General features: G+C 52.6%; 1 protein-coding gene across 10 annotated transcripts in view; it reads left to right on the forward strand.

Moving 5' to 3' along the window:
* Nucleotides 1-14,441, forward strand: part of CRACR2A (calcium release activated channel regulator 2A) — a 165,652-nt gene that overhangs the window by 99,777 nt on the left and 51,434 nt on the right. For all 10 annotated transcript variants that reach the window (XM_047787800.1, XM_047787804.1, XM_047787798.1 and 7 more), the window contains 3 exons: nt 2,479-2,590; nt 3,581-3,764; nt 7,995-8,141. In XM_047787800.1, the coding sequence (XP_047643756.1) occupies nt 2,479-2,590; nt 3,581-3,764; nt 7,995-8,141 (443 nt within the window). The remainder of the gene's footprint in view (nt 1-2,478; nt 2,591-3,580; nt 3,765-7,994; nt 8,142-14,441) is intronic.

Consider the following 14,441-nt stretch of genomic DNA (forward strand, 5'->3'; position numbering starts at 1 on the left):
GTGTTGCCGTGAGCTGTGGTGTAGGTCGCAGACACGGCTTGGATCTAGCGTTGCTGCGGCTCTGGCGTAGGCCGGTGACTACAGCTCTGATTAGACCCCTAGCCTGGGAACCTCCATATGCCATGGGAGTGGCCCTAGAAAAGGCAAAAAGACCAAAAAAAAAAAAAAAAAAGACTAAGGGATTTTTCAAGTAAGGCCAGTGGAGAAAGGTTAAGGCCTCTGGGAGGTGCAGCTAATTTGCCAGGAGGCAAAGGGCGAGGATGGCTTGCAGGCTATAACATCGCCCTTCCTGTCTTCAGTGGTGGAAGGAAGAGGAAGCCAATTTAAACAGAGACCAGAAAGCAAGGGATTTTCATCTTTTTTTTTTTTCACCCTTTGACTGATCCGTGCAGCTGCTTGATGTGGGAGCTCAGTCCCAGTCAAAAGATCAAACTCAAGCCATAGCGATGAAAGCACCAGGTCTTAACTACTGGACCACCAGGGAACTCCCTAGGTGTGTGATGAGATTGGGGGAAGGACTTGGGGTCAGAAGAGTTGTTGGATTCAGGAATGGCACCTGACCTAGACTGTCCTGGATGATGCTTACCAGAGGAAGGGCACCCACCCACGTGTGGCAAGTGGAGGGGCCTGCTGCCTGCAACTCCTTCTAGCCCATTTCTGGGTCCACTCCTGGGTCCAAGTTCAGAATCATGTTCAGGCTGAGGGCAGGAGGAGGGAAGGGTTCTTCTGAGGAAGGGACTGGAATCTTCTTTCTGATGTGATGCCTTTGGCTTCAAATGGAGCTAATGAACTTCCTGCTTGCAGAACTGACTGCATCCTTGCCCCGAATTCTCCACCTGTGGCTTTGAGCCAGCTGATTTATGGATTGTTGAGAAGCCAGAGATTCTGCTGTTTGCTCAGCAGAGGTACTTCTAGAATCTCTGCACACAGGCTCACTCTCCTTCCTTTGTTTAAAAAAAGAACTCATTCATATTTAATTCAGAGGTTCTAAATGGCTTCCTCATCATCCTGTCTCCCCACCTTTGTAAGGCACCGTTGTCTCCCTTATTGCACGTATCTGCCAAAGTAAACCTTCTGGCTGATCAGCTAGAAAGCTGCCGGAGGATCAAACTCAATGTCTTGTGAGTTATGGGCTTGCACACCTGCCAGCTCCTTTGTACTGTCCAGGTGGGTATCTACCTTCCTTCCTTCCTGTGGCCCAAGTGCATTGCCTTCAGCTGTCAGTCACTTTCACTCAGCAATTTTGTGCACCTGTCCTTGGGGTCACTGGGAGGAATGGGGAGGGTCAGCTGGACTCTAACGAGCTCCCCTGAGGAGGCTTCACTGGGCGATACTGATGATTAGGGTGTGAGAGGGCACCTGCTTCCGGGATGCAAATTAGCCTGGGCCTGAGGCCACCGCGCATCAGGCAGAGGCCAGACAGAAGTGTCCACAGCCCAACCACTTTGCTCCTGCCCTTCTCTCCCTGTGTGGTCCAGGTCAGCCCCAGGACAGGGCGCAGGTCCAGTGACCTCACGCATCCTCTCAGCCAGTTCCCCTTGAAGATGCAGATACTCCGGGGAATGAGTTGGGAAGCAGGAGGAGCAGGGCTGGAGCGCAGGCTGGTGTGATGGGTACAGCTCACGCACGGGGAAGGACCTTGTCCTGCATCCTCCAGGAGCTCAAGGACCAAAATGTGTGTTCACAGAAACTGCAGCCCTGGGACAGGAGTGGCCTCCATCAGGGAAGCCTCTGCGAGTGTGACCCACACGTGCATGGTGACAGGGGAGGTGGCGTGGCAGAGGGAAGGCTTGGGTAGACAGGGAAGAGCATTGCGAAATCTGGCTACGCCATTCACACACTGAGTGACCCTGGCGAGGGGTCAGTGGACCTGCTCCCCCATCTCCCAACCTCACTCACTTTCTCTGCCTCCCGATACTCCTCACTGAACGGTTTCTCTGTGCCAGGCGTCGTGTCCTATTCTCTACATTCATGATCTCATTAATCTTGACCTGCACCATGTCGGGAAGGTCTGATCCTAAACAGATTCAGTCCCATTTCAGGTTCTGGTCCTTTATAGTTGTGCCAGCTTTGGACTCAGACCTGGGTTTGACCCTGGCACTGTCACTGACTGGCTCGGCAACCTCGGGACGGATCATCTAACTTCATCTGTAAAATAGGGAAAAGGATGCCCACTTCAAATGATTGGCATCAGAATGAAATGCAAATATATGTCTGTAAGAAATTATACATGATGAGGGCAATCACATACACATATTTATTTATTTATAAATCACCCGGCAAATTGCCTGGCACTTTAGTAGGCACCGCTAGATGGTGGCTGTCCTAATATTCAGGAGAGGAGAAGGATGGTGAAGCCGTCTTCAGAAACTTGCTTCTGGCTTTTTTTGTGGGGGGGGTGGCAGAAGGCGCTGCTGCCCCCAGGCAGCCTTCTGTGCTGAGCAGTGTTAACCAGCACCCGGTCTGGATTGTTTGCAGAGGCTCCATAAGGAGTTGCCCCTCAGCCTGGAGGACTTGGAGGATGTGTTCGATGCCCTGGATGCTGACGGCAATGGCTTTCTGACCCCAGGGGAGTTCACCACTGGATTCAGTAAGTGCTGATGGAGGCTGGGGCCCCAGGCTATGGGTTGACCTCAAGCTATGTAAGCACCTCCAGCTCTGAGGGCCTGAGTAGCACACGATTTCCTGCCTCCCAAAGTTTCCAGGTAGTGGGTCATCTGGGCGTCTTTTCTCATGTCCTCCTCCACTATGCACACCCCTGCTCCTTGGGTGCCCATCGCGCTATCACTGCCAGGTCCCCTCCGACTGGAGAGTGGCAAGGAGCCAGCAGAGAAGCTCTGGAGGAAGGCTCGGCATGAGAGGGGCAGCGGAGATGGGATGGGCGGGCTCTGCTTTTCTGCCGAGATGCCTGTGGACCACAGAGCAGTTGATGTCCACCAGTCTTCCAGGTTGAAGGGCACCAGCTTTCAAAAGAATTTGTAAAGGGTTTGGATGGACCAGTCATTCTCAAGGTAACAAGGAGGAAAAAGAGCTGAAATCCGAGAACAAGATAAACGAGATATACTCTCAGCTCCCATAGTGACCAGCTACTGATTAGAGCAAATACAGGCCAGATAAATCAGCCTCACGCAAGAGGCCAGATACTGCCTTAGAAGTACCTGATGCCTTTCTTGGCCTTCAGGAATTTTTCTTGACTTGTAAATGTGCAGCCCAGTGATGCCGGGGGTAGGAGGACTAGGTGATAAGACAGCAGCAGCAGTCAGGCTGCTGGAGTGCGAGGGAGGGGCTTGTTTAGAGATGGAATCAATGAAGAGACAGTTCCAAGCCAGAGTCGAAAGGAATGCGAACCACAAAGGTGCTGTGGTCCCTGTCATGCCCCCTGCCTTTCCTGGGTTCTAGCATCTCTGGCAGAATTTCACCAAAGTAGGAAATCCACCGCATGGTACCCAAGGATCTTTGTTAGCGGGGGTCTGCCTGTCTCTTCTCTCAGCTGAAGCTCAGGTGATGCCTGACCACTGAGCAGGCCAAGGTCTCCCCGGGTGAGTTGCCTAACCCCGAGCTGTGCCCGTGCATCTCCCAGGTCACTTCTTCTTCAGCCAGAATAAACCCAGTCAGGACGATGACGCTGAGGAGGCGGCCCAGCTCCAGACAGAGAAGGTGTATCAGTCGAGAGGGGACGAGGACCCTGGTGACATGGATGAAGATGAGGAAGCCCAGTTCCAGAGGCTGATGGACAGGCTCGGAGCCCAAAAGGTTTTGGAAGAGTAAGTGGTGACTGTCATTCGGGGCACGGAGCCCAGCCGAGGAGTCACTTCTTCATCCGCCCTGGTCAACCATTAACGCTTACTGAGCACTCAGTCTGGCCCTGGCTCCTTGCTTCCAGCTTGGCCACTCCCTCCATGCAGCCTGCCCTTGGCCGTGGCCCATCTGCGTGACCTGCCTAGGGCACTGCCTCTGCTTCTTACATTATTTTCATGGGAAACACGCCTCTCCCCTGCTCTCCAACTTCTTCCTCACCCCCTGCTCCACGCAATCAGCACAGTCCTAGGCTCGGCCTCACTCCCTGAGGGGGGCTCACCCATCAGGGGGCTGGGCCAGGCCTTGAGTGTTTTCAGAGAGTTTTGCCTAAGCTTCCTGTCACCATCAGCTCACCAGCACCTCCACCTCCATTGGGCCCCTGGGGCTGCAGCTCTTGGGAAAGGCCACTTACGTGGATGCATCTGCATGTCAGATCCTGAGCCAAACCACACAGGGTATGGAAGCCAAGGTGGGAAGTGAACCAGTTTTTACCAGCTCATACCTCAGATAATCAGAAGCTCAGCTGACAAATTTTTTTCTTTTTTTTTTCTTTTTGCTTTTTAGGGCTGCACCTGTAGCACGTGGAAGTTCCTGGGCTAGGGATTGAATCAGAGCTGCAGATGCCAGCCTACACCATTGGCACAGCAACTCCAGATCTGAGCTGCACCTGTGACCTATGCTGCAGCTTGCAGCAATGCCAGATCCTTAACCCACTGAGCTATTGAACCCAAATTCTCATGGGCACTATGTCAGGGTCTTAACCTGCTGAGCCACAGTGGGAACCTCTCAACTGACAATTTTAGATGGCTGCAATTTCAAACAAAACACAATACCCCTATTTATTGATTGATTGATTGACTGATTGCAAAAAGTGTTTGGGCTAGAGAGAGACACATAGATTTAAGCCCAGACATTTAAAAAGAAATAAAGTGATGCTGTAGCTGGCAGAAACGAGACAGTGGCCTGAAAAACATGAAGGAACTTCTACCCACGTTCCCATCACCTTTTGCCTCTTCGTGTTGGAGTCTCCAGGTCTTGTGTTGGGTGTGTGTTTCCTGAGGAGTGGAGAGTGGAGCTGCCCTGATTACTGGAGGTGATGTGTCTGGAGCTCAGGAAGAAGAGAGACTGGGGGGCTGCTAGGGGGGCAATAAAGAAGAAGCAGGAGAGAGGGGCGTTCATACCATGCGCAGAGCAAGAAAGTATGTATAACTCCAAGAACCTTTAAGGTTGTGCCCAAGCTGAGAAAGGCTGGTGAGAGCCTGTGCAGCCCAGAAGGGACAGCTGACCTGGCTGCTCCAAGAACAAGGCCATGGCACAGGGCCCAGGCCAGCAACACCGTGAAGCCTCCTCCTGGGGGACGGGGCAGGAGAGGGTGGTGTGGGCAAGCCAAAGGACTGTCACAAAAGAGAGGTACTCCTCCACCGGCCCATCACATCCGGGGCAGCCGCCTTCCAGGCAGGACTCTCACATCAGAGTTCATCTTTGTCAAAGGCCTGTGCGCAACACAGCTGGCCTGCAGATGAGAAGTCTCTGAGAGCTGCCTACAAAAGCCTGACCCACAGATGGTGGTGCCCAGCCCTTGCCATTGTCACCAAGGTTAAACAAGAAGGGAGTGGGCTTATGCTGCAGCGTGCGGGAAATCGTCCACCCATAGGACCGTGGAGGAGGGGATGGAGGAGCCTGTGAAGACTTCAGAGGTCTTTAAGGATTTCACCGACCAAGATGGTTTGTGTTGTTCTGGAAGCAGGGAGATGGATAGACTGACCTCCCAGAAGCCCTTCTTGCCCTGCACCCCTAAATCCTTCCACGATGAGTGGCCTTGGCATGGTCCCCAAGTGCTAGACTCCCAGCTTTTCTTGCTGCTCCGACGGGCTGAGTGATTTGGCAGCTATAGGCCTTGGTTTATGTTTTGTGCAGGGTTAAAAGATTTGTCCCTTCTCCAGAAATCTCAAGGGAGATGATGTGGCCTTGACTAGTAGGTGTTTCAGAGAGGTTTGGAAGAGTGTCAGGTGGGTCTGCACATCCCACTGGAGGCTCCAGCCCGATTGGCTTCTGCCAGGCTCCAACAGGAACCTAGGAGATGGGAACAGATTAGGGCCAGCGAGGTAGATCTTGATTTTATGATGCATTTACTTCTTGATGGGGCAAGCTGCCGCAGTGATGGGAGGTCAGGGTTGTATCTACCTGAGACCCTTTTATCTCTGAATTCTTTGTTCCATCGCCATTGTTTCTGTGGTGCAGTAGAGCAGATAGCCACATGTTCTGTGTGGAGAAAATGGAACTCACTCTGGAAAACAGAGAGGCTCTCTATCTCCCCTTCTTTTGTTTCCCAGATCTCTCATGTCATCCAGTTGAGTGCTAGATTTTCAACAAATAATAAATACTTTTTGGGTGGATGGGTGGGTAGAAGGATAGCTGGATGGGTGGCTGGGAGGATGGATGAATGGTTGGATGGATGGGTGGATAAATGGATTGGTGGATGGATGGATGGAAAAGTAGATATATGGATGAATGGGTGGGTGGATGGGCAAACAGATGGATAAACGGGGGTGGCTGGGTGGATGGATTAATGGATGAGTGGATGGGTAGATGAATGGATGGGTGGAGAGATGGACGGAGAGGTGGATGGATGGATGTATTAATGGGTGGGTGGGTGGATGGTTGGATAGAAGTGTGGATGACTGGATGGATGGATTAATGGGTGGGAGAATAGGTGAATAAATGGATGAGTGGATGGATGGATGAATGAGTGGGTGGATGGGTGGGTAGATAGATAAATGGGTGGCTGGGTGGATGGATGGATTAATGGATGAGTGGATGGGTAGATGAATGGATGGGTAGATAGATGGATGGAGAGGTGATGTATGGATGGATTAATGGGTAGGTGGGTAGATGGATGGAGAGGTGGATGGATAGATGAATGGGTGGGTGGGTGGATGGATGTGAATGGATGGTTGGTCCAGATGAGTTCATGGATGTTTGGATAGATTGGAACGAGGGAAGGTAATAGGGAGGGAGGGATGTTTGGACAGATGGTCGGACAACTGACGGAGGTAGGTTCATTCCTCAGTGGGCCTCTTCTCTGTTGGGTACAGAGAGTAATATCTATGCCCCAGACACACTGCTAACATGGCACTATCAGGTATCATTTTTCAGCAAAATTCCTCCAATATAGTGCTTGTTACACAGGCACAAAGGATTTCAGTCTTTATCCTGAGGATCCCTGGTGGTGGCTACCTTCAGATCATAGTAGATTTAGAATTTAATAGAGTGTAAATCAGGTGGCTCTCTGGCTCAGCTTGGGCACTGACAGTAGATTATTAAGTTTCTCCAGAGGGAGAGCAATGTCCATGATGTGTCCCCAACCCCGTCCCTCCCCTCCCTGATCCGCATAACCCCGAGTGTCTCCTCTGCTGAGCATGCCCGCATGAGCCCCGCAGAGCCCTCTGTGTCTGTGTCTCTGCTGGCCCTCGACCCTCCGGCCTCTGCATTGGTCTTTCCGTGTGCGCACACGCATCTGCCAGACCTGCTCCTTCCCTTCCTCTCGCCTGTCAGTCACGCCTGCCGCCTCCAGGCCCCAGTGGGGCGCTGCAATCTTCCCTTCTACTCCCTGCGGTGACAATTGCTTTCTGCCATCCATCAGAGGGCACATCGTTCCCTCTCAGCTGTGGGGACTGTCCTTCCTGGGGCGACAGGCTCTCTCCTTCAGCTCCACAGCGTCTGTCCTCACAAGCTCCAGGCCGTCATCCTCCCACTTGTTCCTGGTGTTCAGAGATGCTCCTGGCCCACGGCTGTGGGTGCTCGGAACCACTAGCTGGTCCAGGGAGATGGAACAGAACAGGCAAATGTGGCCTTTAAGGAAACCAGCACAGGACCAGACAGGCCCAAGTTTGACTCCTGGCTCCATCACTTGCCTGCTAAGTGATCTGAGACCGTTCACTCATCTCTTCATCTTCATCCTCACCATAAACAGGGGTGATAGATGCACCTGCCCCAGGTTCCTGGAGAGCAAATGAGCAAGGATGCGTAAAGCAGGCAGCAGGCAGCAGGCATCTGGTAAGGGGCAGTCGCTGCTGTCACCACACTGACGGCCATGACAGTGATGTTCTGGCTGTAGGGTCACAGCTGGGGCCTCTGTGTGTCCCATCAAGCCTCGTTTCCACGCTCCCACATTCATGCTCATTCTTCTCTCACAGTGAAAGTGACGTCAAGCAGCTCTGGCTGCAGCTGAAGAAGGATGAACCTCACTTGCTGTCCAACTTTGAGGATTTCCTGACCAGAATCTTCTTGCAGCTCCAAGAAGCCCATGAAGAGAAGAACGAGCTGGAGTGCGCCCTGAAAAAGTGGGTACCGGTCTCAGATGCATGAAAACCAGAAATGTCTCTTCTGCCTTATATGCTGTGATGCCAGAGGGGGCCGAGGCCCTGCGACTGTCATCATATGTATATGTTCCTAAGCCCTCGCTCACAGGTACTAGGCTGGGCTCTATCCTAAATACGTAGTCTACACTAGGTCACGTGGACTCTTTATCATTATACACATTGTACAGATGAGGAAACCGAGGCCCTGAATGCGTAACATGCCCCACAACACACAGCAAGTAAGGGCCAGAGCCAGGATTCACAGTGAAATAGCCTGGCACCCAAGACCCATTAGAAACCCCTCAACCTGTCTTGGGGCAGGAAGGCCCCATTCAGAGGTGTAGCAGGAAGATTCTGGGGCAGGGCTGCCAAGGCTCGCGGAGAGGAAGGGTTGATGAGAGGAGCGGTAGGTCAGACAGAGCCAGGTTTGAATCTTGGCTCTGCTACTTCCTGTGTGACTTAGGCCAAGTTACTTAACCTCTCTGAGCGGCAACTTCCTTACCTGTAAGACAGGGATGGTAATAGTATCCATCTCATTGACTTGTGAGGATTTGGAAGCATGCTGGCACGTAGTAAGCATTCGATGAATGGTAAAATAGTGCCATTTGTTATTACTTTAAATAAGTACGTGTGTGAGTCTTGGAGGGTGTGTCTGGCCAAGTGGAGAGTTTGAGGTGAAGCATAAGGCTCCTTCACTCTCCCAGACGACACGATGTGGAGCTTTGCTGTCAAAGTCTAGTGCGTGGACCAGCAGCATCAGCAGCGGCATCACCTGGCAGCATCCCAGGAATGCAGGGTCTCAGGCCTCGCCCCAGCCCCACCGAATCTGCATTCCAGCTAGCTTGGTGACCTGGTTCTAGCCCCTAGGCTTCTCTGAGCCTTGGTTTTCCCACCTGTAAAATGAGGGGCTGGATTATTTTCTGCCCCTTGCCACCCCTCCTCTCTGAGCCCAGCATCGATCACCCCGAGGAGCCACAGGGAAAGTCAGGTGACCCCTCCAGAGGGGATGGCTTCCTTGTTCCCTAAGGAGGCGAGGGCCTGAATGGCTGCAGTGATGCAGCTCAGGGCCTGAATCTCATCTGCAGGGAGCTCCGCTGCTGGCCTGCACCCTCACAGGGAAAAGCCTGCCCCAGAGCCTCTTAGCCCTTAGTCCATCTCCCAGTGGCCTCCATTGGTGCTTTTCTCCCCACTTAATGATGGTTTAAAAGTCCTTGAGATGAAAGTCAAAGTCACTCTCGGCTGTATGGGCAAAATTAGCTCAGCCAAGTGTTCTGGCCCTGCAACCACACCTGCCCCGGTCAGCTGGCAAAGCCAGCTTCCAGCTGGGGAGCTCAGGTGGGCTTGGGGGTCCCTCTGGCAGTGCCTTTTCAGGGTGTCCTCCGAGTGCAGAACCAGAGGCCTAGGCTGAGCAGAGCCCTGAAGCAGGAGATGGGAGCCACCCAAGATCCTGCCTGGGCCCTGCTGCTAACCAGCTGTGTAACCCCAGGCAGCTTGCTTCACTTCTCTGAGCATCCGTTTCCTTACTGGCAACATTCAAGAATGGGATTGGGTTTCTCAGACTTTCTGATCATGACTCACCAGAAGAAATGCGCTTGACTTTGCGGCTCCCACACACTCATTTGTGTGAATTACTCAAGATTTTCATGAAATGTGCTCACCCTCATTAGCTGTGACGGCCTCCGAGGGTTTCTGTTAGAGTCATTTGTGTTCTCTTCTCTTCTGTTAAAGAAAGAAAAGAGTTGGTCACATCCTGCTTCCAGGTTGTTCCTGGACCACGTGATCCCTAGAGATCCTTGCAGCTCAAAAGTCAAAGAAGAAACTGGAACCCCCATGGGGTTACAGAATGATTAGGTGGGGGGCTTTCCAAATGGCTCAGGCTGAGGCCAACGGTTCCCAGGACATCTAGGAGACAAGCTGGGGTTCAGGTTGTTTGGGGTGAGGGCGCACTCTGGTTGGTGGTGGAGGAGGAAGGAAGGGCTGGGGAATGGTTTGATTCAGGCTGGAGTCAGGGGATCTTGGGGCATCTCTCAGGCTCCTCTACAAGCTGGCTTTTTGGCACAGGGGCTAACATGTCGCTGCATCTGGGAAACAAGCACTGTTCCAGAGACGCACTGAGGCTTGACTGCCATGTGCTGCCCTGGGCTGGGCACTGGGGAACAGTTGCGTGCGACCAGTAGCTGGCGTGTCACAGGCACTGACTCAGTGCCAGGTTGAACTAAGCACACACTACACAGAGGCCCATCTTTAAGGAGTTTATGATCAGACCAAGGAGGCAGAGCCATAAAAATGCCGCTGCAAAGCTGATTAGAGAATCCCTGTGCTGTCGAAACACTAGACAATTAGACAGCGTTGCCATTGGCAGCAGCGGCCTTGGCTTCCTCCTCCGTTTCTGAGCCACACGCCTCATGTATTCCTCCCACGGTACCCAGAGAAATACGACTGATCTGGGAGGAGTCCTGGCCCCAGCTCCCCAGACTGCCCGTGCCCCTCGGGGTTACAGGTTCGCTGCAGAGTGGGGGAGAGTCCCCCATCCCAGCAGCCTCCAAGGTCACATCCAGGCAGTGCTTGGGATTGGCATCCCAAAGCTGATGTCAGGGCACCCGGGTTCTGGGCCATGTCAGACAACCCGGGGCCTTTTCTCACTGCCGCGGGTTTTAATTTCTGACCCTGCATTTGGGAGGAGGGCCAGGAGGCGAGTCTGGGAAGTTCCACCTCCCACCGTCTTGTCCTTGGGGGCAGAAGCCGAGAACATCTCAGATCTGAGCTGGAATCTGGGTTCAGTGTTTGGTGCGGGTCCAGTGGGAAACAGCCACAGCCCAGTGGGGCAGGGCGCGGGACAAGGTTGAATGCGGTGGCCTCGAGTTAAAGCCCAGCTCCCCTCTGCCCCTCCAGAGCGGAGTACACTCCCTCTGCACCTCCACTTCCCTCCAAGGAGGAGGGGATCCAACTGCAAGCAAACGGCTCTTCTCTGCATGCACCATGCCGAAGCTTAAAGAACCTCCCCTTCCCCCTCGGGAGGCAGAGCTTGGCATGAGGAAGACCTTCCGGCCATCACATGCATGAATTCCTTAGCCAGAGAAAGCAACCTGCCTAGTGACTTTGGTCTGGAAAAAAGCTGGCGCTGTCCAGATGGAGAATGATGCTGTCTGAGGCAACAGTAGCTTCGGCCCTTGGACCAGAATGGGGACCCCAACCCAGGAGGGCCCCGTGCCCTTGGCTTGGGGGCTCCAAGTCCGCATTTATGAAACATCCTGAGGGATTCTAAACTTGACCAGAGTTGGCATCTGCTAGATGAATTGACCTGATTGATTCCTTGCCAAGATCTAACCCCAAGGCTGGGGGTAAGAGTGGATTAGGCTGTGTCTGGAGAGTGCTTTGAGCTCTTTGAAGAAAAGTGCTTTCTAGATCAAAGGCAGCTCCATCTCTATCCTCTGCGGCTCGTAGCCTGGGAACGCCCCCCAGGCCGCCTGTGCGGCATCCTCAGTGGACCACCCTTGGCCTTGACAGGCTTGGCAAACCTCCCTGCCTGCTCTTTGGGATCAGTTCCTCCTCTGCACGGTCTTTCCTGGTCCAGCTGATTGATTCAAGCCTCAGACAGTTTCTCCAGAGCAAGGAGGCCCTTAAATTGCAGCTCCTGCGGCTTTCTGTCTAGACTGATTTTCCTCAGCTCCGAGAGGGTGTCCAGACCAGGGGGGAAAGTGGCTCACAGCCTGTCAGGCAGCCCTGTCTGTGACACCTGGTGCCTGACACAATCCTGAGAACTGCTGTTCTGTGATGTGATGGGGGGAGGGTCCTCATTTCCTTGGCCTTGCCTCCTGGGTGGGCAGCGATTAAAGCATCCTATATGTAAGGCCGGTGGCCCTGAGCTCCACTGGTGCCTTAGCTGCCGAGCTCTTGAATGCTGGCTTGCTTCAGAATGGCCAGAGAGTCTGGGTTAAAAGGTAGATTCCCCAATCTCTCCCTGAGAGACTCCACATCACTCTGCCTTGGGGGCCCAGGAATGTGCATTTTAGCACAAATTTCCTGGGGTTCCTGAGGCAGACAGACCCCAGACCATACTGGAAAATGCTGCCCTCTCTTGTTCTTCCAGAAGGTATCAGGCTGCAAACGGCAGGTGCGGGTGCCCTTCCAGCCTGTATTTCTGCTCCTGTCCTTGGGCTGGAGGTCCGAAGCTCTCGGGGAGGGCTCTGGGCGATGAGGCTACGGGTCGGTCATGCACATGTATTTTTATTGGCATATTGTTATCTGAGAGCAGATGGAAAGGTGAGGGCGATTTGTGCTCCGTTTGCACCGTGGGCATGATTTGTAAACCTGACTAATGAAAAATGGATTGCTTTATAGGGTGGGATAAAGCTGCAGAGTTGGTTTATACAAGGCAGCAGGATCTAATTAGGGAGAAACCATCCATCTCGAAAATCCAATTGGCGATTTTACAGCCTTTGCAGAATTTTCTACAAACTTTTATGTTTTCCTTTCATTCAGCTCTAATCGTGTGTGTGTGTGTGTGTGTGTGTGTGTGTGTGTGTGTATGAGAGAGAGAGAAAGATAGACACCGACAGACAGACAAAGAGAGACAGAGACAGAGGGGCATTAGAGAAACTGAGAGAGACTGATTTTAGGGGAACAAGAGAACCCTAAGCGGATTTTTCTAGTAAGAGCTTCCCTTTCCTGCTGGAGACCACAGTTGCCTAGAGAAGGCAGCAGGGGGCAGTGGTGAGTTGAGTCTTTCAGGACTGTTCTCATCCCAACTATAAAGCTAGTGGAAGCTGAACTTCTCTGGCAAAGAGCAGACTCATTGAGATGTTTCTGGACCACGGTCTTCACTCTGTGACCAGGGCATAAAGAGCAGGGGTGGGGGAGACAGGGGAAAGGGATCGGCCTCCATGACCGTGGCCCTCTGCCCAGCAGGGCAGTCAGTCAGCTCCAGTCCTTGCTCCAGGCGGGCTCACTCCAGGATTGACAGACTCCAGATGGAGTTGGGATTGCTGACAATCCTAAATGCAGATGTTTGGAGTTGTCACTTTTAAAACTGAGGACGGGAGTTCCTGTTGTGGCGCAGCTGAAATGAATCCAACCAGGAACCATGAGGTGGCAGGTTCGATCCCTGGGCTTGCTTAGTGGGTTAAGGATCTGGCCTTGCCAGGAGCTGTGATGTAGGTCACAGATGTGGCTTGGATCCTTCGTTCCTGTGCCTGCAGCTCCAATTCATCCCCCTTGCCTGGGAACCTCCATATGCCGCACCTGTGGCTCTAAAAAGCAAAAAAACAAAAACAAAAACTGAGGATGAGGAGTTCCCGTTGTGGCTCAGTGGGTTAAGAACCCTATGTAGTATCTGTGAGGATGCAGGTTCAACCCCTAGCCTTGATCAGTGGGTTAAGGATCCAGTGTTGCTATGGTATAGGCCAGCAGCTGCAGCTGTGATTCGACCTCTAACCCAGGAACTTCCGTATGTCACAGGTGCAGCACTAAAACAAAACAAAACAAAAAACAAAAAACAAAAAAAAAAGGAAAGAAAGAAAGAAAAGAAAACCAAGGATGCTGGGAGGACAGTGTGGTACTGTAGCTGGACATGGGACCAGAGTCCAGGCCTGGGTTCTCCCCCACCCTCTGGGCTGGGGGAACCTGGGGACCACAGACCGGCCACTTCACTGCCTCAACTCTCATTTCCATTATGTGGCTACTGGAGCCATTCAAGCTCACAGCCTGTGATGGGAGGGGATTCTTCCTCTCCCTGCATCTGCCTTTCACTGATTCTGCAAACGAGGTTCTAACACTCAGACCACTGCCCGTCCACATGGAAACACAGAACACTGGTCTCCAAGGCCAGAGGCCATTGCTGAAGCTCTGCCTTGAGTTCAAGCTTCTGAAATTTATCTAAAAGTGTAGACAAATGTCATTTGTTCTATCCCAGGTCAAGACAGCACCTTCATTTAGGTCAGGAAGATGCTGCTTTTTTCCTGGAATGGTCTCGGCACACCCTGCCTAGAATCTAGAAGCCGGATCAGATGACTTTCTGAGACCCTTTGTTCCCAAGTGAAGGCAAAGGAGAGAGGGAACAGGAAAACACTGTTTGACCAAGTACTATTGTATAGCAAGGAGGCCTTGGCTTGTGGGCCACTAGCTGGGAACCCCAGTGGTACTGAGCATTAATGCTTTAGTCTAGTGTGATATCTTAACTCTCTGTGTGCCGTGCACTTTGTGAGGGTTAATTGGTTTCCGCCGTGCCTGTGGGAAGCTGGCAGGGTAAGTTCTTGCTCCCTGCAAATTATCTCTGAAGGCCTC

Source organism: Phacochoerus africanus, chromosome 7 (assembly GCF_016906955.1).
Source record: "Phacochoerus africanus isolate WHEZ1 chromosome 7, ROS_Pafr_v1, whole genome shotgun sequence".
NCBI classification, from domain to species: Eukaryota; Metazoa; Chordata; class Mammalia; order Artiodactyla; family Suidae; genus Phacochoerus; species Phacochoerus africanus.